This window comes from Pteropus medius, unplaced genomic scaffold (genome assembly GCF_902729225.1).
Source record: "Pteropus medius unplaced genomic scaffold, Ma_sr-lr_union100, whole genome shotgun sequence".
In the NCBI taxonomy this organism is placed as follows: Eukaryota; Metazoa; Chordata; class Mammalia; order Chiroptera; family Pteropodidae; genus Pteropus; species Pteropus medius.
Window position 1 is genome coordinate 9,517,669 of NW_024344378.1, and position 27,915 is coordinate 9,545,583.

The following is a 27,915-nucleotide window of genomic DNA, read 5'->3' on the forward strand; positions in this document are numbered from 1 at the left end:
TGTGGAAGCTAAACATAATGCTGTATAATCGATTGGTTCACTTAAAGGCATCAGCCATGCTCCCTTTGATGAAAGATTAAGTAAATATGAGAGTAGACAGCACCGGTATTATGGGTATTATACAGCATATTGTAGTAAAGATTATGAAAATTGGTCATGCTCGAGAGCAAGCAATATGGTTGAAAATGCTTTATGAGAAATGTATTTATAAAGATATTGAGGAAAATGTTTATATTAATTACATAAGTGGTGAATAAATAGTGATACATAGAATGAATTAAAACCAAAATAGTATTTAGGATTTTCTAGAAGCAGAAAAGAGCTTTAAAAATAGCTAAAATTATCATATAGGTTTATTCTTTGTTTAAAGAATATTTTCCATTTGTACATGAAATGGAAGAATTCCAAGTGAACAAGAAGAAACTGCAATCCCTGCAGGTGATCACTAAGACTAATCAAATGAATTATAGCTCAGATGAGCAGGGTGGCTTCTTAGCTTTCCTGGATTGTATAAAACAGCCTTGAAGCTTCAGGGCAGGCTAGAGTGTGCCTCAACAGGGCCAGCTTGCTCTAGGGGTTGTTTTCTGTGTTAAACTACACCAGTAGATCGCTGATAACACCACATTATACATGCCTCACAGGCTAGCCTAACAAAGATAGTAGGGCGTGGCTCCATGCTTAAGGACTACAAACACGCACAGCAATCAATGGCAGCCTTGTTCTCTTCTGATCTTACTATCCCCACCAGTGGTATTCACCAATTCTTTCTCTTCCTACCACTGTAAAGTAAAAAACAAGGGCATGTTTAATACAACACAAAGAATGATACTATCCTCAGGTAATTGTCACTAAGTATGCCTTGGTTAAAATCATCCTCTTAATAAGTACTTGGTGATCTTAATAAGTACTTGGTGATCATTCAAGTATTTTGAATCTACGCCCAGTGTTACCACCGAGTTACTGATCTAGTTTTCCCACCTGCAAGAGGGGACCCACACCTTAATTCCCTTCCTTTTTTAACAAAGATGTGATAAGAACAAGATAAAATGCTTTTAGCTATTTGGAAAAGTGAAGCACGACAGAAATTGAAGGTGCAACTGAAAGATTCACAGGATCATCATCCCGGCACCAATCTGGGAGAATGAATAGAAATGAATTTGAACCCAAAGGCTGCTATCCATAGAGGGTGATGTGACACAAGAGGAAAAGGCTGCAGGCTGTATTTTGTTTCCTTTCTATCCATGATAACTATGTTCCTTATCAAAGTGAATACCAACTCCTACTGCTCATTAAAGCTGTCATGTTTTTCACAGTCTCATCTGCCTTATAATTGAAATTCTTATTTTAACAGCATTATCTTAATGTTATTGCTAGCTATGGAATGTCTTGTGAAGAGTGCAACATTAAAGTTAATTTGGCCCTACATCTTTGGTAATGGATACTGTCTGGAATATAATTAACTATAGATACTCATACTTGGATGGAAATATGTCAAGGTTACTTCCCCAATTATTGTAGTTTGTCATAGACAGCCCCTATTATGGTTGCTTATCATTTTTCACATCTGACTAATCCCGCATCGCTCATGGTCTTTTGTGTTAAAGTGGCAAAAATCAGAATTTCTAATGATGTGACGTTTCTTTTTCTTTTTTTATTCTTAATTAAAACTGGTTACACAGTTCGGTTGAGCTTCTCAGTGAAAAAAATTAGATCACTATTATAATAAGAATTAGGAAAGTACTCCTAGGATTACAGTCTATGTGTAATTTAAAAAAATATAATATAGTAAATAAAAAACAGATCACATGGCTTATACTGTTAAATTAAGTAGCACTTTCCATTAAGCAAAACCTGCAGTTCTTACAATTTAATGTCTATACAATGCTACTAACGCAACTATATACACAATATGCTAATAAAGTAAAACAATCTCACTTAATGAGGTTTTATCCCCATTCAGGTGTGGTAATTTCCCATTGCTTATGGAACAAATGCCTGGAAGAATATACCTACCCACAACTTTACATTTTTACTTATAAACAGGTCAAACCGAAAGACTGATACGACCTTAGAAATAAACAGTAGAAATTAATTTTTAAAATGTAAACATTTTATAATAGTTATTTTCAATACTAATGTGATAAATCAAGAACTCTTGAGATTCAATTAAAATTTAATCTTTGATGCCTGGGATTTGCTTCAAAATAATCACTGGGGAGGTTGTGGGGAAGAGGAGATAGAGATGAAGCAAGATTAGCTATGTATGTATGAGTCAGCAGTTGCTAAGCTGGGAGATATGATCCATTTCTCTGTATGCTTAAATTTGTTTACTATAAAAGTTAATCATTAATCTTTAAATTAACATTTTATTTCTTATTTAATGGATTTAGTCTGCGATATTTTTATATGCCACCATTAATGGTTAATCCAGAGCCTTTCTTCATGAACCAAAAATTAAGAGGCTTACGATAAATATGAACAAAATTACAAGATATAAATATGAATAAAGGTCTCTGGTATGAAAAGTACAGAACTACAACCGCTGAGTAAAAGAAAAATGTATATCAAGATTTAAGGTAAAATTTCAGATTTGAGATCCTAAATTTTGACCTGGTTGCTATTTTATATTCCAGGAAAGCAAAGTATGAGAAAATATGAAAATGTTTACTTAGAGTATAACATTATTGGTTTCTAAGAGTCTACATATAAAATACCTAGCAGTATAGTTCCAATATCTGGGATTTCACTTTATAAGATTTCTGTTTGATCTAACAGTATTTTGTAGAATTTTTACAGTCAGTTATTTCTTTGCGGATATGAATCTGATCAGATTGTCTACTAACGCAAGTAATGGAAAGAAGTAGGAAATACCAGTTCGATTAGTAACTGATTTTATATGAAGTGTAAGGAAAAAGATTTTAAACAGAAATATAAATTTACTGTAATAACAACTGTCATAGGGAACTACAGTCTAATAAAATATTTAAACACGAATCACAAAATAGTGTATATTATCACCACACAAGAAATGCTCAAAGACATTCTAAAGGTTAGAAAAAGGTGCCAAAAATATTACAACTAGTTTTTTGTTGTTGCTACTGATTAACCAGTATTAAGATATTAATATTAGTTTCATGTTGACATAGTAAACATTAATATTTTAACATACACATAGGAAATGAGTGTTGGAAGTTTTTGCTAGTACACAAAAATACCCTACTGTGTGTCACAGTGTGTTCTTGGTTGCAGTGGATATAATCTGCTGAGCGCAATTTTTTTGATGGGTCCTACATATTATCTGTTTCATCAGAGAGAAGGTGAAGGATAGGGTTGGAAATTCAGTCTTTTTTAATCAGAGTTGGAACACTGCCTCCAAGAATCACTAACCTGTATTTATGGCTTTTTAATAAATGATATTATAGTCTACTTCACACGGCCACTTCTTACTTGCAAGACTGCTGTACAACTGTAATATGATTATACCCTTAAGTAGTATATTTGTTCTGCTGAATGGCAGACACTATAAATATAGGTGATCAGGGTTATAAACCTTTTGTATTTGTAAATGTTTCTGTTTATCATATGAGACCCTTGTTTATCTTGTTGTTGTTCATTTTCATATTTATATTCTTTAGTTAGACACAAGAAGGACAAAATATGCCAAGCAGGAAAAATATGAAATAAATTTATGCTTAGGAAAGCCATGGTAAAACTGCAGAACACCAAAGACAAAGATTTTAAAAGCCATTGGAAGGAAAAGCTAGATTAACTACAAAGGAACGAGAATTATACTGTAGAGGATTTCTCGGTTGTGACAATGAAAGCCAAAAGCCAGAAAATTTTTCATATGAACAAAATGTTTGAGTATGGCTCTCCCACTGCAGAATAACTAGATGCTTGATAAAGTGTATTTTCAAAACATTTCTTAGATTGTAAGCAATATGGATGCTCCAAGACACTGAGTGAGAATGAAGAGAGGGGCAGTGAGCAGCGAGCTGAGTTTATTATTCAAAGATGTATGCTAAAGGAATTTCTAAAGATAAATAAAAGAAAGATGAAAACTTATTTCAGAAGGAAGTTCTTAATGCCAAGAAGAATAGTGAGCACAGAAAATAGCAAATATTTAGGAAAATTTAAAAACACTGATCATGTAAAACAGTAACAATAATCATAACGTTTAATTCAAATATGACAAAACTCAAAGAACTACAAATAAGATAACTACGACATAAAAGTTGGAAATAAGATTTAAGTTGTTTTTAGGTTCTTATATCGTTTGGAAAGAGCTAGAAATGTTTACTAATTTCAGACTTAAACTAAGCCTATTAAAATTTTAAGAGTAATCGCTAAAAGAGAAAATAGATTATATAACATGTAAATCAGGTGAAGAACAAAGGAAATAATAATTTTTTAAAATCTTCAGTTCCAGAGAAAGCCAGCAAAGAAGGAAAAATAAGAGAAAATTCAAGATAACTAGAAAGCAAGGGTAATGTCTGAAAATATTACTAAGGTATTCTGATTGATAGAAAATATAGAGAAAAAAATTTTAATAGCAATACTCAGAAGGGAAAATATTCATAACAAAATTTACAAATATTTAATACATTTGATTTATAAATAAGAAGCAAAGAATGTTCCAAAAGATGAAGATATTAAACAAGCTATTTTATCATTTTGAAATTTTCTGTAACTAATAAATAATACCTTGTGTAATCAATATTATAAATAATAAATAAATGCTACTAAAATAGAAGAGGACATGGGAATGATGGTCAATAAAATGAACTGGGAGAAATATAAATGGTTAAAGAATAGAAAATAATTTCACTAGTAACAAATCTGATTAAGAAAAGATAACGTATCATGTATCAAATTAACAAAATTGTTTTTAAAATGCTTCTACGATCATTTTTGACAAAGATGCAAACAAAAAGAAATTCCCAAACTTTGCTAAATTTAGTATGAATAAGGACATTTCTGGAAAGTAAATAAGCAGTTTATTTCAAGATCCACAACAGGTCATAATTTTTGATCTAGCAATTTTTATTTTATAGGTTAGGATCAAGAGTTATGTATAAAAGTTAATGACAGCCTTATTTAGACTACTGTTAATTAGAATTAAACTAACTGACAATAAAATAAGCAAACAAGTTATATTACAAAATAATTAACATGGCATTTCAAAATCGAACTGTGAAAACAACAGAATTTAAAATCACATAGAGAATATACTTTCAATTTTGTAAAGTTATGTGTATGAAACTATTACTGGAAGGATATAGAAGTTATGGCAGTGAATATTTATGGGTGGTGGGATTATGGAAGATTTTAATTTTAATTTTGATTATTTCTGCATTTTTTTACAATGAGGATTTATCTACGAAGTCAGACTATTAACAGTAAATGTTAATATAATAATTAAAACATCAAATATCACAAGATAGCTCTAACACTCTGAAAAATAAGAAATGCAGGGAAAAGTAAATAAGCTGTTTGTGCCACACCGGAAATGCTGTCCACGAACATGGCGGGCTTGGAATGAAGTTAACAGTGGGGCCGCTGGCTGTTCTCCACAGCGGAGAACTGGGCTCCCGCTGCTCTGAAGCAAAATCAGTAATGCTCTTAGCATGACAGCTGTTCACTGTGTCCAGTGTGGACTTGAACAGTGTGCCTGTCACCCTGGGTGAGAGATTTCTTACATAGTGTACTAGGCTAAACTGTCTCGATTACATGAGTATCTGAGCACCTGGAATCAAAGAATACTACATGAACTTTAAGTAACTTTATGGTTATAAAATGCTTTAACAGAAAAAATATTCCATACATACATTAAGGGGCTAAGATACAGTCTCAATTTGACTAAAGTCAGTACATTTAAAGAATGGAGTGAGAGAGAAACTCTTGGGCCAATCTGAGATTCAGAACCTGGTTCTTGCTCTGTTGGTGACTAAATGCATGATCTTTAACAAAAGTCTTAAGCTCACAGAGCCTCAGTTTCCTCAATAGTAAATAGAAAAAAACAAAATCTGCTTTGCCTATTTCATAAGATTCACCTAAGGCTCAAATGAGATTGACATAGTGTACATAAATGAATTTTGAAAACTGTGTCTTAAACTCATTTTAAACATTTCATTTGTTCCTATGACATAGAAAGTTCAAGTTCAAAATCCTTCCTTGGCATGTAAATCCTCTTTCCTACTAACTGAAAAGCTCTCTCTGGTACATGCTTGATAAACACCTAAGCACTAATGCCCAATGGTCATCTACATTTTCAAAAACTGAAATGTGTTTAAACTAATCATGGTGGGTTAAAAGGTAACAGGGTAAGACGATTATTAGAATTAGTGGGGTGATCACATTGTAAGGTATAAAAATATCGAATCGCTACATTATACACTAGAAACTAATGTAACCAATAGAATACCGTATATCAACTATACTTAAATAAAAAAATTATAAAGGTAACAGGGAAGTCCAGAATATGCGAAATAAACATAAGTTTTGTTTCCTAAAACAGAAATGATTAGAAAAATTCATTTTGAATAACTAGCTATAAGAGTATAAAAATTTGGGGGAAAAACCCGCATTTTATACTTTAACTTTATGATTATTTTAATTTTTTCCTTGTTAAAAAAAGTAGTATGTGCAATTACAGAAAGGACAACATGGATCGCAAAGAGAATAACCTACATACGCTGCACACCTAGATACAATTATTATTAAGAATTTATTAGACCAGATGCTTTTCTATGTTTATGGAAAAAGAAAAAAAAAACAGATCACAATTTATATACCATTGTGTAACATATAATAAATTAACTAACAAATCCTTTATTGTCAGTCATTAAAGTGTTTTCCAATTTTTCATATAAGTAATGAGGTAAGAATAACTGGCTAAAAAATAATTACAAATAAAATAGAAGCAAAGAATAATATTCCAGCATAAACAGTTGGTGACACATAAGGACTCAGATGAAGTTTATAAAACTGTAAACTCCCTTCCTCCTTCCTTCCTACCACCACTTCTCCCCAAAACGCATGATAGGTTTTTTCATTCCCTAATGTACATTATTAACACCATCATCTTTTCAACCTAAAAGGTTATAAATTAAATTGTTTGTTATCAAATTGTATTCTATACTTTTAGTGTGACACCGTATCTTAAAAGCCCAGCCAATCTAAGTCACTTAAGGGGCACGAGGTGCTTTTGCCTGTTTCTCATAGTTTCTATCAGTTACTTAAGAAAAGCACACGTTTTGTTATTTGAGTGGACATACTAAGAGAGAATGAGACTATCACGCATCCCACTGAATCAATACAACAGAATCGGAAATTCTAGAGCTATTACGGTGCCTATTAAAGAAAATCATGTCCTATTTTTCTATTTGGACCTTACAAAGTCATTGTAAAGACTTTCGAAATGGGAACATTATACTCACGATAAACTTAAAAATATAGTCCGGAATCTGACCACTTCTCACTGTTTCTACGGCTATCACCCTGGCCTTGCCATCATTATCTCTTGCCTGGATTCCTACAGCAGCTTCCTAACCAGTCTCTCTGCTTCTATCCTTGGCCCTAGTTGCAGAGACTGTTGGTTGATTTCCATACCTCTCAGTTAGCATGTTAGTGTTCCTGCCGAAGCCTGCATTTCTTCACTTGAGGGCTTTCTCTAGCCTCCTAGAAAGTAGCCCTCAACCACTGACTGAAGGAGCTGGGGAATAAATGCAGCATTAGCTCCACGGCTCCTGGCCTCCACGGTCTGACATGTGTTTTACCCTGACTCCCAGTTTCCCCAATGGAATTACGCTCTAGCTGTCCGTAGTGGGAATGGCTGCCTTCCATGCCTTTCTCATGGCTCCAGTTCCTAACAGCATAGTCTTCAATCCCAAATGAACAAATGCCTCATCTCGGTGTTTGCTTCTCAGGGCACCACATGAAGACATCGCCCTTCAAACTGTTCTCAGACCGAAAGAGAGAGTGATCCTTTTAAAAATAGTCAGAATATGTCCATCTTCTCTCAAAATCCTGCAACTGGCTCCCCTCTTCACGCAGAATTGAACGTCAAAATCTTTACAATGGTGTACAAAGCCCTATATCATCTGCCTTCCCTGTGTCTTGCCCTCCCCACCAACGATGCTTTTGCTCCATGAACTTACCAGGCACGCCCCACCCTAGGGCCTCAGCTCCAGCCATTCCCTTAGCCTGGAACACTTTCCCTGTGAGCCTGCTGCCTGCCTGGTTAACTCCTTCATCTCTTTCAAGGATTGATCGAATCTCACCTTCTCAGTTAGGCCACCCTATTCAATATAGCATAACCTCCCCTATTCAATTTAGCACAACCTATTCAATATAGCACAATCTTTCCATTTCAATATAGCGCAACCTCCCCATTTCCACAAAGCATCCCAAACTCCCTTCCTGCTTTATTTTTTCTCTTCCATTACACGTATCACCCCCCAACATATTAAATAAGTTATCTTCTCCTGCTAGAATATAAATTCACAAGGACAGTGTTCTTTGTTATGTTCTCAGATGTTTTTCAAGTAAGTGCTTAGGACAGTGCCTGACACATAGGAAGCGGTCCAGAAAAATCTATTGAATGATTACCATAAATGACCATGTTATTGTTGGTAGAAGAAAAATGACAGATATACACTATAGGTCACACGATTACTACAAAAATAATCCTCTTTTTAAGATAAGTTTAAAACCAACTAATAAACTGTGTTTGTATATAAATTTACACTCTGTCTATTAAATTTTAAAAATGTATTTTAATTAATCACTATAATATAGAAAAATACAATGATTCAGACTTGCTAATAGATAAGGGTGATTATTCATACTATCAATCTTTTTTCACTCACAAAAGGTTCAACACCTAGAATTTTACACGAAGGTCCTATAAAGACTCAATACTCCTCGTTCATTAAAAAAACATAATTTATACACAAAAACTTTCAGGAACACATTTACTTCATAGAATAGGTGGACATTTCAATGCATAGTAGTACACAATTACCTAGAGACAGATGTATCGAAGGTTAATTCATTTCATGTTGCACCTTACATTCTCCTCCTTATTATACAGATGTAGACCTCAGAGTGGCACATAAGAGTTGAATTTAATTTAAAAATCCATTCCTTAACTTACCGTATTATGAACACTCAAAAAATATTACAGAACAGTAATAGCCAGCTAACCCCATGGTTTTGTGTTAAACACCGAATTTTAAGAAAAACCCAGCAGAGGAACTTCAAAATTACTTTGATTTTTAGGTTTAAATAAAATCTTTAACATTATTTCAGAATAGAACTAGGCTTCAGAATTCACTGTATAAGCAAATCGATAAACCGCATCGTACTGTTATGTACATAAAAAAAGAGATTTGGGGCAGCTTTGAGTGTACTACGATAATGGAAAATATACCTGTGTATGTATGTATGTATGTATGTGTATATACATATATATATATACCTGTGTATGTATGTATGTATGTATGTGTATATACACATACATACATACATACACAGGTGTATATACACATACATACATACATACATACACAGGTATATTTTCCACAGACAGATAACTTCCACTTAATAATAATTAGTAAGATGCTTACCAAAGGAGAAAATAAAATATAATTTTAAATATTCTGCTTCTACCTCTATTATTTTCTAAAGTATGTTAAAGGAACAAATTAGCAATTAGCTCCTGAGATTTATTTCTAATGTTTAATTTTTACAAGAAGAAGTAAACAAAGAATTTAAGCTCTAAAAAATCAACTGAACAATATTTTCAACTCAAATTTTAAAAAAATTTCAAGTTATTGATTTACTTGAGATCACTGAACATATGTGGCCATAAGGAATTTTAAAAATCAGAAATCATAATCATTTACCAAGATGAAAGAAACTGATACTGAATTTAGGATTTTAAGAATGGAGGTACTCAATTAACAAAACTACTACCTTAATTAAGTGAATGTTAAAATACTATATAGTCCCCCAAATTGATCTATAGGCTCGACATAAGTCCTATCAAAATACTAGCAAGCTTCCTGCAGAAATCGACAAACATATCCTGAAATTTAAGTGGAAATTCAAGGGACTCGGAAGAACTAAAACAAGCTTCAAAGATAACAAAGTTGGAGAACTCACATATTTTCTAACTTTAAAACTTACTACAAAGCTATGGTAATCAAGAGAGTGCAGTACTGTCCTATGACAGACCTATAAATTAATGGAACAGTATCCAGAGTCCAGAAATAAATCCTCACACTTATAGCGAATTTTCGACAAAGATCCCGAGATCATTCAGTGGGGAAAAAAAACAGATTTTTCAACAAGTCATGAAAAATTATCATATGACCCAGCAATTCCATTCATAGTTACATACCCAAAAGAAACGAAAACATAAGCTCACACAGAAACTTGTACACACAAAGTAGCATGTTTCAGAATACCCCCAAAATGGAAACAACTAGGTGTCCACCAACTGATGAATTTATTAGAAAAATGTGCTATATCTATACAATATAAGATTGTTTGGCAATAAAAAGGAATGAAGTACTGACACATGCCACCACACAGGTGAACCTCTGCCACATATGCTAAGTGAACAGTCACAAAAGACCATACAGTGTGTGATTCCATTTACATAAAAATGGAATGAAAACAGAGAAGAGGGAAATCTATAAAGACAAAAAGTAGATCAGTGCTTGCCTAGGGCTGAGGAAGACGGCTGGAGGAAATGGGGCAGTCGGTGGCGATGACTGCTAAAGGGTGTGGGGTTTCTTTTGGGGATGATGAAAATGTCCTAAAATTAATTTCAATGATGGTTACACAACTCTGTGTACACTAAAAGCTACCAAACTGTATGATTGAAATTGGTGAATTGTATGGTATCTAAATTATATTTTAATAAAGCTGTTACCAAAAAACCAACAATGCTATATATTAATAAATATTACTTGATTCCCAAATAAAAGGGCTTTCTAAATGAGAGTATGCACGTAAATATTTTTCTTCTTTGACATATCACTAAAAACAAGTGATACAAATGAAACAGAGGCATGCCAGTTATTTATATAAGAAAAGTGAGAAAAACAATGAGACTACCAACATTAATATAATGTTTTATGAAATACAAAGCACAAGCACATATGGTCCTGCAGCCAACAAATGACAAACCAGAATGAGTCATTTGTCTCCTCCTCTGAGTTCAAACGTAGAGCTAACATACAAGGAATAGGAAGGTTGGTAACTCCCAGGACATACTCAGCAATTCATACAAGATCTTGAAGAAACACTTGAAAAGACAGGAAGTGGTTACGCCTCTTGTAGGGAGTAAATACTGACCTGCAGTAGGAGAGGACCAGAGTCCACACTGTCCTGGATGGATGGATGTCTACCCTGCCTGCCGTGCAGCAAGAAAGCAGCAAAACCTGTCCAGTGCCCACCCAAGACTGCAAACTAAAGGTAGAGTGGCTCTAGACCCAGCTTGAGTGAGGAATCACATAGCTAAACATGCAGGAGGCTAGACAACCCCTGAGCATTCACTCCTCCCCACCTCAACTGCTGATCTGGCAGTTACGTCAGAGAGAGGCTATCATGTGATAAGAATAATGCTTAGGAAGGAGGGACTAGAAATTTCTCTACAGTCAAAGGGACACCTGTGGCAAATGAGCAGTAGTGATTGTTACCAGATTATACACTATGGCCAGCTTCCTCACCTCCAACCGCTAAGCGCCTGTAAGAGCAGGATCTAGAGTCCATCTTCTTAAAGGGATATCAGTAACGAAAATGAAATATGTGTACATGGAAAAAATAAAGGAGACTTCTGAAGACTGTAAGAACCAAGAAAGACAAAAATGAAGCGAGCTATACCAAAGGAAATCAAATATAACGGAAGACATGGAACAATATTTAAAGTAAATATAATAAATGTTTGCAGAAAGATAAGGGAAGGTATTAAAAATACAAAGCATCCACAAGCAGTGTGAAGAAAAGCCAACTTAAAGCCAATTATATATTAACACCAAAATATGTAATTGTCGATAGGACGTCAATTCATGGGTTAAACAGCAGAAAGGATACACTCTAAGAAAAAATCAATATACTGGAATGCCAGACTGAGGAATGTCCCTGGGGTCAGGAAGAGATCACAGAAAACATAGAAATGATGAGAGAAAAGTTAAGAAGTACAGGTGACAAAAGAAGTGACAAGAGTATCTAGCAGGAATTCCAGAAGGAGAGAGAAGAGAGTAAGAAATATTTTTTTTAAAATAGCAACCAAAAATTAGCCAGAATTATACAAAGCATAGGTCTGCAGATTGAAAAGGTTCATAGAGTGCCAAATAGAAGAATATATACATAGCAGAGAGGAATTTAATAACATTGAGAAAGAAGAGAAACTTCTGAAAGATGCCAAAAAGAAAATGGAGATCATTTACAAACGACAAAGACTCAAACTGACACCAGACTTGAGACAATGGAGAACGAGAGAACTTCAAAATGAAATTTTATATCTAATTAAACTGTTATCTACAAGTGAGGATAAAATAAATATATTGGTAGGCATTTAAAGTCTCAAAGAATATGCCACATAAAGTATTTTTTGAGAAAACCTCTTGGAGAATTTACTCTTCTAAAAAAATAAAAGAGTTACATGTTCCAAAAGCTAGATATAAAATATAAAGTAGCAAAAGAGAGTTCATTGTTATTGAGACATGCCATAATAAAGAAAAAATATATCTATAATATCTGGATCAATAATTCTAGCACTTAACATAGGAGGTGGGAGGAACAGAGGGAGTTTAGAGCATGCTAAAGTATTAATTTCGTTTGAGATGGACATGGTATGAATATGTATAAATAAATTTTAGACACTGCTAGGGAAAAATAAGTATCACTATGAATCTTCAGAAGTAAGGGGTAAAAATGAGAAACATAGAAACAGAATATGAAATACTTAGTTTAGTAGAGGACAATCAATTGATCCAAAAGAAGCTGGGTAAAAACACTAAAAAGAAGCAAAGCTAGTAACAACAACACACACACATACACACACAATGGAGTACATAAAATAAGCCTTGGTAGAAGGGTAATTATTGTCAATGTAAATAGATTAAGTTTACCAATCAAAACACAGACTTACTGAGTGAAAACAAAAAGCTAAGTCTTTTCTGAAACAAAAAATACATGTAAAAGAAAATGAAAAATGATGGAAATAAAGGATTAAAAGAAGACTACCAGGAAGATATGAACTAAAAGAAAGTAAAGGGAGAAAATTTTAAACTCAACAAAATAAAATTTAGATTAAAAATCATCAAAATAATAAAGAAGGAAATAAAAATTGAAAAAAATAAAGCAGAATGATTATGAGCACATATACACCTAACAATACATTTTTGAACACCATTAAGCAGCAACTGGCAAACCATGGTCACACACACACACACACACACAACTGCATTTGTTCCTTAAGTTTGTGAGTTTTTCAAGTTCTTTGATTACCACTTTTCCTCCTTGGCCTCTGTATGTATTTTTTACATTAATTTTTCTCTTGTTACTTGAGTTTTAGCAGTATTTGAGAATGTTTTAAACAGATGAGGAAGGGAGGAAAAAAAAAGTTGGATTCAAATAGTTCGGGTTTTCTATTTGGTAAAGGGTTTTTACTAAAGTTATTTGAAACAAGGGGTCAAAATGAAATTAGAGCACTTCCTGTAACTTTCATGTAATCATTCTGTCTCTCTTCTAATTCCTCTCCAAGTAATGAGAGATATACACGTAAACTTCCTAATGTTCTAACCTTCCATGGCAACCAGTAATCAGTCCTACCATAGTAAAAAATCAAGAACACAAATGCTAAAAAACATTCACAGGGAAACGTCCTTTAAATACTGGCCCTTTGTATAGAATCCATGAGGTCTGCTTTAGTTTTATTTTTTCACAATAACCAAAAATGCAAAAGGCAGAATCAATTATATTTGTACTTAGGTTTTTGAAGGGCTCTTTTTTTATATTTCTTACTTTCCTTGAAGAAAAGCAAAATATGAAAATAGCAACATGAAATTAGTCTCATAAGAGCATGTCTACAAAAGGGAAAAAAATATTTCCACTCTACAGTCTTTCTTATTCATCATACTTAACCATCTTACTTTACATAAAATATAAATTTAAAAAATTAACATACAATTAAATTACTATGCCTCAAAATGCTTTGATTAGTCACTAATTACAATCTGTGGATTTTTCCTCTTTGGGGATTGCTATTTTCAGACCATTTCAGGAATAATTTCAGGATTCTAATACCACATTTACTTGCACGAAATGACTTCTGTTTCACCATACTCTATTTCTGCATTTGCAACAAAAGAATATACTAATACTACCACTACCACAAAAATATTCACTGCATTCTACAATTCTCAATACTCAAAAGTGAAACTATGTAATTAAAATGCAACTCATCTCCACCTACCTTTTATAATCAACTTTGTTAATAAAGATAGATGTGAATTGTTAACTAAGGGGCATTAGGCACTCTAAGGGCTAACTATAGGTGCTCGGTTTCTTCCATCATACCTATATCGTAAATTCCTTCAGCTCCTATCTGTCAGGGAAAGGCTGCCAGGTGAGCCGTCTGTCACTCTTGCCTAGGCTAATAGATTCTCCGGTGGCTTTTGTTACAGCTCATGTCATACTATTAAAACTATGTGTCTCAAAAATGGCATAATATACGTAGCCGAATCTTGTCAACTCTAGATAATCAGACTCTGTTTGGCTTCACAAGCAGATGCAGATTAGAGATGCAATATAAATATGCAAATCACAGCGGTCCACTTTCAGCATCACTGTTCCTACCTCTAATGGCCCTCGCAGAAAGTCTGTTTGTTCGGCTCCTACTTCCAGGGCTACATCGACAGAAGCAAAGGGACGGCTGGCCATCTGCTGTCTTTCTCGAAGCAGTTGCTGGAGGGAGTTAAAAATGATTTGTTTTAAAATAGTTTTACAAACATTAAATTCAACAATATCTGCTTCCCTTTTGAACAAATGGCACTCAAAATTTAGGAATCATCTAATACACATATCCATATCTAGATCACTAAAAATGAAAATCATTTTCTCTCCATAGCCTGGGTTATATTTCCATAGATGCTTTAAATGTATGATGCCTGCAAAGAACTCTTCCCTTGACCTCCATCTCACAAACCTAATGAAACGTTCTCAAAAGCATTTTGAAAACTTCAGGTGAGAGGTGCTGCTTAAATAAGTGCTATTACGATCACGGCTATGCCAAGTTTTCCCACTCTAACTCATGCTCTTGTCTTAGCTGAAAGCAAATAACAGTAGAAATATTTAAGAAAACAACGAAAAGTTGTCAAAATGCATTAATAAGAGATTAAAATCACATATACATTCCAAGAGTAAGTCATGTAAGTTGTCAAACTGCTGAGGAATCAGTAGGAATTATTATTCACAGCACTTATAACTTTATTCAAAGCCTCTGTGTTCATTATTTAAAATGAGGAATGATTAGTAGTTCACAAAAATTTTGTGCCAGAGCTTCTAAAGTACCCCCAATGCATATTTTTTCTCCTTGTGCCTATTCTGGGTTTTGACCAAGCTAACACCAATGAACTAGCAAGTCTCAACCAGCTTCCAAGCTAATTTATATTTCTGTCTCTCCTTGTAATTACAATATTCATTAAGTCATGATAAGAAAAAATTGATGACCGGCACTAGATATTGCAAGTCTTGCCCTTCTCATTCTATACAGCTAATAAAATTATTATTAAATATTAAAAGTGAATGAGCAATGCAATTAAATATCCTTTCAAATAAGAAGAAAATCATATCATTGAAGAAAGGAAAAATCCTTGAACACAATGAATGGCTTCACTATTCACCGAGATTTTTTAAATACACTGTTATTAACTTAAAAAGTTAACAACTGGTCTCTGAATGTAAATGTATACAGCACTGTAATGCCCCATTCATAAAACTCCCTTTTAGACAATGAAGGAACATAAGTCAACAACTGATGGCAGTTTAGTATTTAACATTTTGTTTTAACACTTGTGACACAGCAGTGACAGTGTTCATGAAATGAGCAGCTAAAATACCATTTAAGGTCTTACTTTTTGTCATTACTTCTACTTACCTGCCAATATGAGGTAGAAATAATATAACTAGTACAGAGTAATAGTTTTTCTTAAATTATATGTATATTTTAGAAGTAATAAAGACATACTAAAAACTTATTTAAAGGAAAAATAAGTGTGATCTAAACCACCAAATTATTCACTGTAATATAAACTCGAAATTATGTTATTAAAAATGCAGCTGCTGGCAAATAGAATCTTGTTTGTGCCTCTCTCAGTAGGAGTGGCTAATTGATCTGAATACTGTGTCCATGAAAAATGCAAACATCCTGTTATTTTAAGTGCCAAAGGGATACTAAGTGTAGAAAACATCATGTTCTTTGTCTCCTCCAGTAAACATAGGCACACACCAACACACACACACAAATATACAAAGTATTTTTCCTACAGTAAAGTACAAATAATGTTGAAAAAATTATAAATTAAACTTTGGATGTGAACACAATTTTCTAACATTCGTATTAAAAAGTTTGTTCATTTATACTAGTTCTTGCTTACAAATGGCGGCTTACACAATTATATGATTTTTAACAAAATAAACAGCTTCAATTTCCTCATCTTACCTTTTCCCTACTCCTAAAAGGTCTATAAAATATAATTAATGAAGACTGAACACCACAAATTGTAATATAAATCTATAAATATTACAAATTCACTTTAACAAAGAATAGAATTTTCTGGAATATATTACTGAGAACCCCCTTTCACTCACTCACTCACTCACACACACACACACACACACACACACATTAAAGAAAAATCAGCGACCATCACATTTTTGTTCGTTTTTTTATTTATTAGAATACAAAAGTATTTTTAAAGATTTCAGTTTGTCTTCTGAGCTTTGAGTTTCGATTGCTTTTCAAGAACTGCATGCCTCCTACAGTACTCTTTGTAAAGAAGAATAAACACTGTTCTCGCCCAGGACCATCACACAATAGCTTGTAAAACAAGACATGGTAAAATACAAATACTAGGATAGAAGGTAGTGCACAGTAATAGATACAAATAGGGAATTAGCCGAATGAATTTACTCTGGTTACTTAGCAGAGGACTGATTTGGGGTGGGGGACTGGTTTGGTCCTGGGGAGTTGGGGAGACTCTGGCTGACAGGCTGAGTTTCTGACTTTGGGAAACTAATGTAAATAAATGTTCTGACTGCGAAACTTGGGGAGGGTAAATCACTTTCTCCTGAAACCCTCTTGCTTTGGTGTGATGGCCTAAAATAATAAAATGGAATAAAGTGAGATTCCCTTTGCTACTGATGATTTCAGGCCCCCCAGCTGTCCCCTTAACATTTCCCTGTCTTGCCAGTTAACATCCGTTTGCGCTACTTCCTGATCTTTGCCCCTTCTGTGTATGAACAAAAGGAGAGGTAAACGGCAGACTTCCAACTCACATTATGTCAAAATTTAGTATAAACACTGACAGGTGATATAGCTAGACTCTGGAGTTAGAAGGACCTGTGTTTGAATACCAGTTTTTTCACTTGTTAGCTGTTTTGAGCTGAACCGAATCACTGAGACCTCTCTATGCCTATTTTTCTCATCTGTAAAGTCAGGATATAAACAGTGCCTACACCCAACACCTGTACCTCAGAGAGCTGAGTCTCAGCTTCTCCATGTACCGTAATCAAATTACCTTTCAGACCTTTCTAATGCTTATTCTTTCTCTCTAGAAAATGGGAACAACAGCAATATTAAGGGTGGGGCTAAAGAGAGAACATGCTTAGATCGCTGAGCGCAGAGGCTGGCACACTGTGAGCCCTCAATAACTGTTCGCTGGTACAATTATTACGTTAAATTCCAAGCACTAAATTTGTCTTTGAAGATGGCACACTAATTACCACAGGCCCATTTTCTTCAGCACTAGTGACACATTTTGCTTTACTAGTCTCCCTTTTAACAAATGCTGCAAATTTATGAGACAGTTGGAAAATGTCATGATTATGGTAAAATAAATTTAGATTTGGAACTGCTTTCTGCAATTGTGACTAAGAATGATAAAAATTCAACCTAAAAATTAAGAGAATATAGAGTACTTTTCTGTAAGAAGTTTCAAAAAAATTTATTTTGCGATTATGATTTTTATATAAAATGTTTACTATGTGGTACCTCCATAAGAAGCTGTATTACCGATTATCTGTTTTATAAATAATCTGCTGTTGCCAATTATTCAGCAGAAAGATCAAGCCAAGAGAAGAAACCGATCATAATATCATAGGTTATAATCATGCTGCCACGAACACTGTTGTGATGAAAATTTAAAAATTAAAGAAATTTCTTAGTACCATGTTTGTTGTCCTTAACTGTTTTATTATTTGAAATCTCTTACAAAACAAACCACAAAAAGAATATGAAAATCCATGCTTAACTAAGGCAACTGGGAAAATTCATTAATTCTCGCAAATACATACGTATATGATCATTCTTGCACTCAATACTACTACTTCAAATAGTGTATCATTCTCTAATTTTCATACTAGCCACCTTTCCAACCACTCTAAAGGCAAACAACTCTCTAATAGATTTTAGGATAATAATCACACACACTCACACACACACACACACACACACACACACACACACACACTTAACTCTGTCCCCAAGTGTCTTCATATCTCCTTCTTCCTATGTCTAAGTTCTATTGATCCTTCTCCACACCTCCAAATGTCCTTCCACCCCACCCTGAGTTTGAAGTAATCATCTCGCCTATGAATTATTTATATTAGTATGATGTTCTATCTTTATATCTTCATGCTTTTCTGAAGTTTTAAGGCAAAAATCTATTTTATTTTTTTATTCCCTGTAGCAATTAGTTGGTAGTCAACAGTATTTGACAAATGAATAACGAATGAGTGGATTAAAGTCTAAAACTCTGTATCATCTGATCGTGAGTGAAGGCAAGTTATGATAACACTGATTTTAATTATGAATTAACCTTTAAAACTATGATATGTCCTTTAATATTTTAGAATTTATGCCTTACCCTCCAAAGCAAGTAGATATTGATTTTTTTAGAATGGGGCAATTTTTGGACCTGTATTTCAAATCGACATCAGGTTTCATATTGCTCTTCACCTACCTTATTGCAATACTGAAAAGATTATTTAAAAACCTGCCATAAAGTCATCCTAGTGCATTCATATTTTAAGTAAAAATTATATTGCTAAGTTTTTGGAAATATATAACAGGGACAATCAAAATGATTTACTATTACTCTTGAGCTTATGTTGGAAAATGAACAAAGTATTTGAATTAGATATTAAGCAACATTTCAGGAAAAAATATTTCTCTTATTAACATTCATAACACAGGGTAAATAATTTTCTTCTTTTGGTATATAGATTGTATGAGGAAGTAAAGTGACAATATTTTACAGTATCATTTAATTAGAAAAGTGTGATATTCTATCATTTTATATAACTAAATCTACAAAGCACAGTCTTCAAACTCTTATTCAGAACATTGGGAATCTTTTGCATCTAGTCTTCCAGTCAAAATTGGATTTTGTAGATAGTGGTGTTAGTTAGTGCCTTATGGGAGGCACTTGTCATAACTTCCTTGTTTAGGTTAATTCAATTACTTTCTTTCCAGGCCTCTATAATCTTTGACCTACCGGGACTATGTTACTCTTGAAATAGCATGGTTTACTTAAAAAGGAAACTTTTCTGGTAGCTTCCTCGCAGGTATTCACTGAGTTTACTGAGTATTATTAGTTTACTGAGTATTAAAGAAATTTTGGAAATTTCTTTACCAATTGGTAGTTTTGCAATATTTGCAATACCTTACAAAATAAAATTTAGTGACTGCTAGAAGGGTTCTCATCATTCAGAAGATTCCATTAAACTCTGAAGTTATTCTGGTTTTCTTCATTATTTGAAAGCAAAATGTCCTCAGTTGTCACCCAGCCATAGCAGATTTTCCAGGTAGGTTGTTCAGGTATGCATGGTTGCTGTATGAGTAGAAATGTGCCAAAACCAAAACCTACCTTTACCATCATCAAGCCTGCTATTGGACAGAGGAAGAAGAGAGGAAAAATGGAAACTGTCCAAATTTAAAATAAATTTCAATATTTCCTCTAAAATGCTAATACCTTATGTTAATTTATATACATAAACATTAGATATGTATGTTAATGTGAAAGTATATTCGTGAATGAATGCATAAAGTTATACATATTATAATTCAAAGTACGTATGTTATAATTCAAACTAAAATTAAAACTAAAACTCATATATAAAAGGTCAAGATAAGGGTTAAATAATGTGAGCAAATGAGAGTCTCCGTGGTCATCTGGATAACATCAAGCACATAACTGACATGACTAAGACACAGTCTTCACAGATTCCTAGACCCGCGAGGGACTTCACGGATCCTCCGGCCAGGTATTATATCTTATTACAGCCTGAAGGCATGTAGAAATACTGCAGAACTTTCTGAAGGTCACTTCAGACAATTTTAAAATTAAAATTTGGATTCTTAATCCTTTCTTTGTTGACATAGATGGCATCACTGATTTAGACTTTGCCAAAGATGATCTCACTTCCGGACGAAAGAAATCATATGAAATGGGTTCACCTAGAAGAGTCGAAAACTCAGCTATTGCTTGATCTAAGACTGTCCTTTCTTGTGAGCGACAGGAAATATGACAGACCTTTGCAGGGCGATATTTCATTTTGTTTTGTTTGCACTTATTGAATTTAAAACAAAAAGTCCAAAAAAAATGCTTATTGCCAATTAAAAAATTACTCTGAACCCTTAAAAATCATAGTTAACATATAGAAGTCTTGTTTGCTCAATACATACTTACATAAAGAAATAAATAAAAATATTATAGTAAAAAATCACTATAGGAAGCATAAGATTATTGGGGGAAAGAAAAACAGTGGTGGGAAAAAGGGCTTTTGAGATAACAGGTCTCTGAAGAGATGACATTTGAGGTGAACCCTTGAATACTCAGAAAAAGCATACACCCCCAAAACTCTCAAGTTTAACGTAAAAGATTGTAATTCTTGCTCCAGGTAACTCCCTGTCTGATATCTCAGCAATACTGACTGCTCTGATTTTAAGGCTCTGCCATCTCAATCCAAGGATTCCTTGAGTATAAGGGCAGAAAAGAGACTAGCGAATGACATATGTCACTTTCCACAAATAGTCACATGGCCCACCCTAACCACAAAGAGGCCAAAAAATGTAGGAGAACAAGCAGAATATTATGCAAATGGAACAAAGGAAGCCAGAAAAGAACCTTTTAAGCAGAGGGAGCAGCAAGTGCAAAGTTTCTGAGGCAAATCTGAGCTTAAAGTATTCAAGAAACAGAAACAAAGCCGAGGATTATTAAGCAGGGTGGCAAGGAGCAGAATGGGCAAAGGATAATTTTGGTTTCATCAAGGTTAACAGAAATTGAAATAACATATGTAAATCATCAGACACCACGGGACCCAAATAAATGAGATTCATTAATTTTTAAGACATAATTTCTCTCTGTATTGCTCAGAGAGTCCATTCCTATAATGTTCGAATAGCTTGGAACAAATAGGCAAAAGAAATAGGCTTTACCGTCCTCAGATAAAGTTATTGAAGACATAACCCAAAAAACAGCAACAGCAGTTAATCTCATATACAATGAACCTACCTCTCCCAATAAGTATCAAAAGGTCAATTTTTAATGTAACCTTCTTTAATACAAAAGGCCAGGTGGTTGTAATTTATCTGAGCAAATCAAAATGAGCAAAAGGATGAGTATTGAAAAGGTCATTTAAAAGCTAGATCCTCAGAACGAACGCTTAATATATATTACTCCTCAAGGAGCAAAATGGAAAAGCTGGATAATTTCAAATTTTGAAACTTGCACTTGAAAATATTTTTTTTTCCCCACATAGAATACCCTCACAGTCATATAGTGGAATATATAACTTCCCCAAGTTAGAGGTCTAAGTTGTAAGAGAAATACATGTCCTGCTCTCAAGAAGAGCAAATAAACTTTGACATCCAAGAGGTGCATGAGATGATCAAGTCAACCTTGACGAGTGGAAATATAAAAGCAGCTGATTACAATAGAAATGACACATCGACTCCTGCTTGTGTGCCAGTAATTTATGACTGGAGGCTTTTATAACAATGAAGCTCAGATCAATCCTTCAGTAGTTCGCCCACCTCCCGCCCCTCAAGAATTAATTTACTAAAGAAAGATTTTTTTTCCTCCTTGATTCTGGGAATCCATACAGAGCTTGAGATTCAATTCTGAACCACAACGTGCCAGCTTCTCGGTTAAGAAATTCTAAATGCAACATAATCTGGTTAGCTTTTTAAATTTAGTGGTATAAGGAGTTCATGTTGAACCTTCAAGTTGTTTGTGACAATAATTTTGAAGTTCTTCAAGAAGTACTTATATTTTTCTGGAGACATAAATGACTCAAACACTGGCATTTTCATCTTAATCAATATTTTAAAATTTTTCTTTCCTTTAAGGGAAATGTGATTACTTTGCTATTAGCTAATGGAGTTATTTTCAGTTAATATAGAGAAACTCAAAAATGATTCTTTTGTAAGATGTTCTTTTGTGAAACAAGATATCTGTTAATTATTATTATTTTGTCTCTATTTGGAAGGTACCAATGATGTTCATTGACTAATCAGTGTGATAGATTAATATGCACTGTTATTTGTTTTTAATCTTCTGTGAAAGAAGATATATTTTTATAACTAATTTCAACGCTTTTAATATTTTCAATCTGAAGGGCAGTTTAAAAGCAGCATAGATTACTCATGACTGATATAAATTGGTTCTTATGTACCTGGAACGGTGTGTTAAACCACAAAATCAGAATGTAGGAAAATCAATGGTCATAAACAGACCCATTGGAATAACTCATTCTCAGAGCTGAAAGGAATCCTAGAGGTTACCTAGTTCAAGTTTCCCATTAAAGCAGGATCAAAAGTGCTATGACTTTTCTGACCGATGGTCATATAGCACCGTCGAATATACATATATAGTAAAATAACTACTTTTTAGCAAGACAGTATTTTTCCCCTTAAGATTTATAACACTGTTAAAAAAAGTTCAATATACTGAAAGAAAATTTATATTCTTGGGCTCTTTTGGACCTTTAAAGTTAAATAGGACACTTCTAATCTCATTTAATAAAATTCCTTTAAATATATATTATATATTTGAAGCTTTTCTCACATCTTCAAATTAAACAATTCCAGTATCTTACATTTTTCATTTAGTATTTATGCAACCAGTGTTCTGAGGACAAAGCCAGGCAGGCACTGGCGTGTAAGAGGAGAAACACAGTCCTGTCCTCGAGCAGCTTACTCACAGTTTCTTAAGTAGGACAAGACAGTTTTTCTCACGTAACACGGTTTTCCATATTTAGTTTTCAATGTCCTGTTAAAAACGTAAAATGAACACGAGTATTCTAGATGTGATCTGACTAGTACAGAATATGGTAGAACTTTTTTTCTTAATGTATTCTTTATTAACATGCAATTATAAAATAGTATTTCGTTTCGTTTTTAGGACCATTCTGGTGTTGGACCCAATCAACAATTCTAGGTCTTTCTCAAATGAACTTTGATCAAACAAGTGTGTCCTACTTAACACTTCCACAAGTAAAGTTTTTAAATTTAAATTCAGAAATTCACATTGTATTTAATTTTTCATGTTCTGTAGTTGTTTTTACACTATTTTTCCTTGAGTGTGGAAATCTCTTCGATTCTTTGAACTTCCAACTAACATGGGGATCTCTCCCCATATTGTCATTTGTGTCGAGTTCCCCATTCCATTCCCTTGAACAGGCCAACACCATTTGATGGCAAAGAAAGGAATCAGGCTGGCTCACTTGCTGGTAATCCAAGGCAAAACATAAAATCTACCAAGAGAACGACTTTTGCTTTTTATATTCCGGGGCTGCCTCCACAAAGTGATGTGAAAGATGGAACTGATAAGGTATATGGATTTAGAAACATTTGGTTTATTTTCACAGGCTATATCCACGTATCTACAGGTCTACGGTACCTAAGAAATTCCCTAGCTAGCAGACTAAAAACACTCTTATTTTCAAACCTTGTAAAATCAGCCTTTGTCCAATGTCAACAGTGACCTAAAACTTACCCTCCCTAGATCTTCCCCAGAATTAGGTTTTTGGATCATGTGTTGTTGAATCCTAATTCATGTACTTTGTATCCAGGTGGTATGAGGAGTGTGTTCCAAACTTGGGGGCACCTGAGGGAGGTCTCTGCATACTTCAGCCTCAGCCAGCCCCTCACTAAGGGTGATTAAACGGCTTCCCTGGCTCAATCTCGCGGTCTGAGAATGCTCCCAAGAACTTTATTACTTTTCTATTTATTCTGTCTGCCTCGTTATCAACTAGTATATATTTTACTGAATTTATTGGCTCATAGTATATTTCGACTAACAAAATATATCTAACTATATAATTATTTCCCCACACCAAATATATTTAACTCTCACCAAATATATTATATATTTTTAACGCTAAACCTATAAATTCCCTTCATTCTACTACAACACATTTCCTTTCTACCAATCTGCCTATAAATCTCTAAGCTTACAATTAAGCCATTCCCTTCTCAGTTAATAAAAATTTTAGATAAACGGGGGTGGGGTGGGTGGGAATGGACCATTTATTACTTATTAAAGCCTTTTATCTTGAAATGGAAAATTATCTATCAATCAACAATGAAATATATTAAACTGTTGACATCTCTGATAAGATTTCAAAAAAGTAGCCTCTTTTTATCCACTTGGATGAGAACAAGTTGACAAAATAAAAAATGAAGAGAAAGGACATAATATCATCTGTGTCAACCATGCTGTTTATTTCTCCTAAATCTACAAATTAAATAGGTCACTCCACTTCTTTAAAGGTAGAAATAATGGGGCAACCTAGCAAACAAAGATGCAGATCATCGGGCTTTAGCTAGGGCCCAGGCGTTAAGGTCTAACTTACTATGCACGTGTAACTTCTTCTAAGCAGGTAAGCTGAGGTAGTGATTTAACTGTATGGAAAAGGAAAGTCATTATAAATTGCTTGTGAGAACAATATTTGCTGCTATTAAATGGCAGAGAATTCAAGTTTCATACATGTTACAGAACCCGAGTGAACTTTAAAATAGTATGAGGCCTATGTAGCCAGTACTAGTTCCTTTGCCTAAAATTCCATTCTGTAATTCTTTCCTAGCCACCTCATTTAAAATATCTATCACGATCTGTCTCTCTCTCTCTCTTTCTCTCTCTCTCTCTCTCTCACACACACACACACACACACACACACACATGCACGGCCACTACTCCTCTTCCCTGCTTTGTTTTCTCCATAGTATTCTCCACCATCTCCCATGCTATATGTATTTTACTCATCATTTGTTTATAATCTGTCTCTCCTTGAGAATATAATAGATTTTTATTTATGTTAAAATTTCAGCATCTATAAAGTATCTGGTACATGGCAGACGCTCCATAAATATTTGTTGACTTAAAGAATTAATTTAGAAGCAAGGAGGGACCTACATATGAACCTTAGAATCATGTGGTTTGAATACAGGCTCAAGGTCACCCTCCAGGTCTCAGGTTGTCTCTGAGTAGGCTAACGACATATGAGACACAAATTTTTCCTCGGAAGCAATGTCATAAAGGTATATAGTGGCAATACCCGCGGTGAAATAAGATGGAAATGCCTGCTGATGAGTTAGCATGGGTGCTGCCTGTCAGCGCAGGCACTCTCAATTTAGAGCTGGGGTGTCTGGGAGAAAAGGGCAAATGAATAATACGTGCTTGGGGCTGATACCATTACAAATTTATAAACTTTGCAAGAGAGCAATACTGTGTCTCTAAGAGCTAAGTTTGGATAAAACCAAAATTAACCTTTTGCTTAGAGATTTCCTTCATGTGCACTTACAGGTTGTGGACTACGGACAACTTATATACCCCCTTTCACTTCAGATACTACTGAATCTCTACTATAGTGTTTGGCAACACTAAGACCTAGGTTTAGGCAACGTAATTTTGCCTGAAATGACTCCTGTAGAAGCTAAGGATTGGCCTATTTTCTAAATTTCGTGATTATGCAGTCAATGCTGTGAAAATGCTCTGTGTATTAGTAATAATTTGTACTCTAAAAATAAGGCCTAACTAAAAGGCTTAAACACTGAACTAATACAACTGTGTTGACTCTGAAAGAGCTTTCATGTATTCTGGTGAGAAACAGACAATCTCAGCTCTACCTGTGAAAGGAGAATGCTTCTGGCTCAGACTAAATAGGATAAGAAATGTGGAAAAATAGTTTTTGGAATTTATTTGAGAACTTTTAACTCATAAAGGCAAAATAAATTTCTTATGGACTTTGCTTACAATTTTTACCTTGAAAACAAATATAATCCTTTAAACCTGAATGATTTTTTTCCTGGAAATTTGACAAAGTAAGGAGACTTTCTTCAATTTAGGAATTTCTGTATTGCTGGAATTTATTAATTATGTATCCTTTAGTGTTTTATTATTTAATGTAATTTAATATTAGTTTTTAAAGAGTTACTTAGACATAATTTGAGGCTGGGAATAAATTGGGGATAAATTCCCAGTGTAAGGTACAGAATATTATTGAATTTGATTTGATATATATAGTTCCAACCCATTTCAGAGCTTTCTGGGTGTAATATAAAAACTGATGACCACGGGTACCAGAAGCATACCCAAAGCAGCAGTGATTGGAATTTGCAGGCTTCCTCCTGAAGGTGGGAACAGAGATACCTTGGGGAATTGCTGACATACTCCCCAGGGTGTATAACCACACTCACTGTTGACCATGGGAGGTGGAGTGACTTATTCTATAGATGAACTGGGGTGTGTTCAACTAAGGTCTGCCTCCCTACAGATAATGTAAATTCTACTCTGATCCTTCATCTTAGAACTTCTTATCTGGGAAGGTTCCCACTGGGGAAATCACACATCCGTAGCAGATAACTAAATCTGCCTAAATCTGGAGTTTAGAATTAGCAAATTCATTAGGTTTATATACCCAAAGCCATTTAATTCTTTAGTTCACATTTGTTTAGAATCCACGCAGAGAAAAGAGTGGTTAATGATTGCCTCTCCCTCAAAAACCACCAATATCTATAATTACCCAATGTCCATTTTTCTACCTACTTCACAAGAACATCAGATATTGTTAAAACCTATGTTAAAGTCAAGATACATCGTATCTGCAGCGTATCTTTGTTGTATCGGCCAAGTTAGCCTAACGAAAAAGAAAGTTTAGTTTTGAAGTCTTAACTTACTTATAACTTTAGACTTTCTAACACCATTGCTTTTACTTAATAAATAAACGAATGAATGTTTAATTAGGATACTTAACTATTTTAGCATTTTTTTTGCCTTTTGATCATAGCCTCTCTGTAAACATTTTGAAATCTATCTTGCTAAAATCTGGGGCATGTATATGCCTACCTCCCATATTCCTTTCCTTTTCGTTTATATACTCTAAAATGACATGATCAATGTTCCCTCTCTCACACCCCCACCCTGATTGGTAGTTTCTTTCCCTATTCTCTCTACTTTCTGAGAGTTGAAGCTGTCAGCAAAGCGAGTCAAAAACGGATCTTATCTTCAGCTCTCCGGGGAATGTGCCTTCTAGCAGATGTCCAGATCGTTTCTATTTCCCTACAATTACTCTGCCTTGACTCGGTGCCAGTTTTGTAATCTGTCTTGGGACAAA

At 34.1% G+C, this 27,915-nt stretch overlaps 2 protein-coding genes across 12 annotated transcripts in view; one reads left to right on the forward strand and one right to left on the reverse strand.

Moving 5' to 3' along the window:
• Positions 1–27,915, reverse strand: part of ATRNL1 (attractin like 1) — a 627,375-nt gene that overhangs the window by 255,840 nt on the left and 343,620 nt on the right. For 10 of the 11 annotated variants that reach the window (XM_039871115.1, XM_039871112.1, XM_039871111.1 and 7 more), the window contains one exon: positions 14,875–14,982. The exons of the other annotated variant lie outside the window; for it this stretch is intronic. In XM_039871115.1, coding sequence (XP_039727049.1) covers positions 14,875–14,982 — 108 coding nt within the window. The remainder of the gene's footprint in view (positions 1–14,874; positions 14,983–27,915) is intronic. 11 annotated transcript variants of the gene reach the window in all.
• The window catches only part of LOC120609742 (translation initiation factor IF-2-like), a 449,818-nt gene that overhangs the window by 76,363 nt on the left and 345,540 nt on the right, over positions 1–27,915 (forward strand). The window lies entirely within an intron of this gene.